The sequence below is a fragment of the Plectropomus leopardus genome, unplaced genomic scaffold (assembly GCF_008729295.1).
Source record: "Plectropomus leopardus isolate mb unplaced genomic scaffold, YSFRI_Pleo_2.0 unplaced_scaffold24677, whole genome shotgun sequence".
Lineage (NCBI taxonomy): Eukaryota > Metazoa > Chordata > Actinopteri > Perciformes > Serranidae > Plectropomus > Plectropomus leopardus.
This window is the reverse complement of record NW_024626798.1, coordinates 1-2,599: the sequence shown is the minus strand read 5'-3', so window position 1 is coordinate 2,599 and position 2,599 is coordinate 1. Positions and strand designations below refer to the sequence as shown.

The 2,599-nt window shown below is 39.3% G+C and overlaps 1 protein-coding gene across 1 annotated transcript; it reads right to left on the bottom strand.

Moving 5' to 3' along the window:
- Positions 1 to 268: 268 nt before the first annotated feature.
- Positions 269 to 2,445, bottom strand: LOC121966461 (nebulin-like; the record flags this gene model as incomplete). The annotated part of the gene is made up of 4 exons (XM_042516553.1): positions 2,334 to 2,445; positions 1,778 to 1,885; positions 1,330 to 1,516; positions 269 to 361 (listed from the first exon to the last, which is right to left on the bottom strand). Coding segments are annotated over exons 1-4 (427 nt in total), but the record flags the coding sequence as incomplete, so codon positions are not given.
- Between the last annotated feature and the right edge of the window lie 154 nt (positions 2,446 to 2,599).

The following is a 2,599-nucleotide window of genomic DNA, read 5'->3' as shown; positions in this document are numbered from 1 at the left end:
TTCTTTAAGTCATTTTTTGCTATGCATATTTTTGTTTTACCTTCTCATTTTTTGTTTGTTTGGGTTTGGGGTTTTTTGGCAAATTTTCAGGTAATTTTTTTGTACTTTTCACAGATTTCTTGCCAACTTAATCTCTTCTTTTGTTGCTCATTACCTTCTACCCATTTCAAAAGGTTAAATAATTAATTTTATTGTAATAATATTTATTAATACAATAAATTTGACCTGTGAAGTGATGCTTTCAGGTTGTTTTTCATTTTTTTCTCACCTGACATCATGTGCAGACTCCTGGACTGGATGTTGTCCTCAGCAGGGTCGTAGTCAAACACAGAGCCGGGGTTTGTGCGCCACACACGCAGATCTGAGAGCACACAGTCGAAAAAATCATCAGTGCAGCAGATATTACCACAAAACTAAAAATCTCAGTCTGTGTATAAAATGTGTCCCAGTTTGCTCCTCTTGTGTAATAACAGGTTGTGTATTAAAAATAAAATGAGCTAAGTTTCTGTTTCCTGAGTAGAGAAGATTAAAAACATATTCTGTCCACTGCACAATGAAAATAGTTGCAAAAATACTTTCTCCTTGCTTTTTTTATATGAGAAAATGCACAAATTAACATGATGTAAACGAATACAACAACAACAACAACAAAAAAAAAATTAATTCACATTTTAAAAATCAAGCAATTTCTTTCATTTATGTTTGGGAAGTTGCTTTAAAATAAAATATCATTGCAGAAAGTGTAATATTTTTAGCAGCTGATTAGAAAAGTCTTCAAAGAATGTGGAAATACCTCCAAAAACACAGGTGCCCTTAAGTCTAGTGAAATTTATCGTTTAGAAAAAATGATGCTTAGTTTTGTGTATTGATTGATCGATTGCATTAAATTTGCTTTTAGAGAGAAAAAGTCACCTAGTTTTAATTTCTTGTAGCTTAATTTTAAAGTATATTTTAACTTTTACATGCATTTCTTTATGTGCCAGGACAGCAGCATCCCCCGGGTATTAAACTAATGTGTGCATTATTGATCATGTAAAGGGACTCTTTGATACGCCGTGCCATCTCACTGGTGATTTCTCTCTGTGTAGACACTGCAACTGTAATTAATATCTATATATCTATATACTGGACCCCCCCCCCCCCTTTTTTAAAAATTTTTTTTTTATTTGCTCTCCATGTCAAAGGAGGTAGGGAGGGATAAGTGGTGGGTATACTGTGTATTGTGAATATATATGTATGTTACAGCTGTCTGTCTATTTGTATATGTGTTTGCATGAGGGAAAAAGTTGTTTAAAAGGAAAACTAATGTGTGCATGCTTGTGGCTGTACCGGTGATGGTCTCCTGGTCGTGCTCGATGGCACGTCTCCTCTCCATCTCCACCACGCGCCTCTGGATGCCGCGGTAGCTGATGTCGCTGAAGTCCTGAGTGTTCTTCTTGACGCGCTCGGTCACCAGGTCAGACGTGGTGGGAGTGAAGCTGCCTTTGTTCTTCTCAAAGTCTTCATGGTATCTCACCTGGAAACCACAGATCACAACCACAGTGATCTCTTTTATTGTAAATCTGTATCTTTTCTTATGTTTTTTTTTATTTTATTACTCTGTAAAGCACTTTGAATTGCCCTGTTGTATGAAATGTGCTACACAAATAAAGCTACCTTGCCCTCTTTCCATTAGACACAAAGACATGGGAAATCAGGAACCAGGTTTAAAACAAAAAAAAGGACTAAATTACCCTTTGAGGTGCGTAAAAACAGTTAAGCAACCATAATATCTTACTCCAGAGATGATGCGCTGGGTCTCCCTGACGCGTCTCATCTCAGGTGTGTCCAGGACGAAGGCGGCCTTGCCCTGGACCTGCTTACGGAAACTGTCGGAGTACAGCACCTGGTGCAGAAACAGAGGACGCACAGTGAGCGGCTGAAATGTCTCAGTCTTGAAGCCATCATTCAGTAGCCGTTAGCATCCACAGCACAAAGGGTGTGGCAGGGAGGACACACACAGCTGCTGGGGTTACATTACTGGGATTTCAGACGGATGAATTAGCAGGGAGATTTTTTTTTTTAAATTAAGAGGTGGAAGTATTAAACATAAACAAGAAGACATCCATGTCCTCAGTGCGAGGACAGCAGGGGAACAAGATGAAGTGGAGTAGTTTCAACGACAGGAGAGGTTAGCAGTGATGATGTGCACAGACACACCACAGCACATTTAAAAAAAAGAGCGTAGTGGGGAAAATTAATTAAATTAACTACAGAGCCAGGGAGAACTCAGTTAGAAAAGGGTTAACGAGAACATTTTCCTCAGTAGAATATGTTCTTGGTTCTGAAGGTACCGAGCTAATGTTTTCTTGGTTCCTTTTGACTCGCTCCATCTCTGGGGTAAACACCACAGGAGTCCCCTTGGCTGAACTGTCTTTATACAACACCTACAGGACAGAAGCACAGTGAGACACTGAACCACTCACAGAGCACACACCCATAGGACTGCTTTCATAGACTCGCATTAACCGCGACAGAAGATACAGACAAAACTATGTGAAGGATGTTTCCAAGATTAAAGTCCCCCTCCGCACACGTTTTAACACTTTGAAACTTCAGC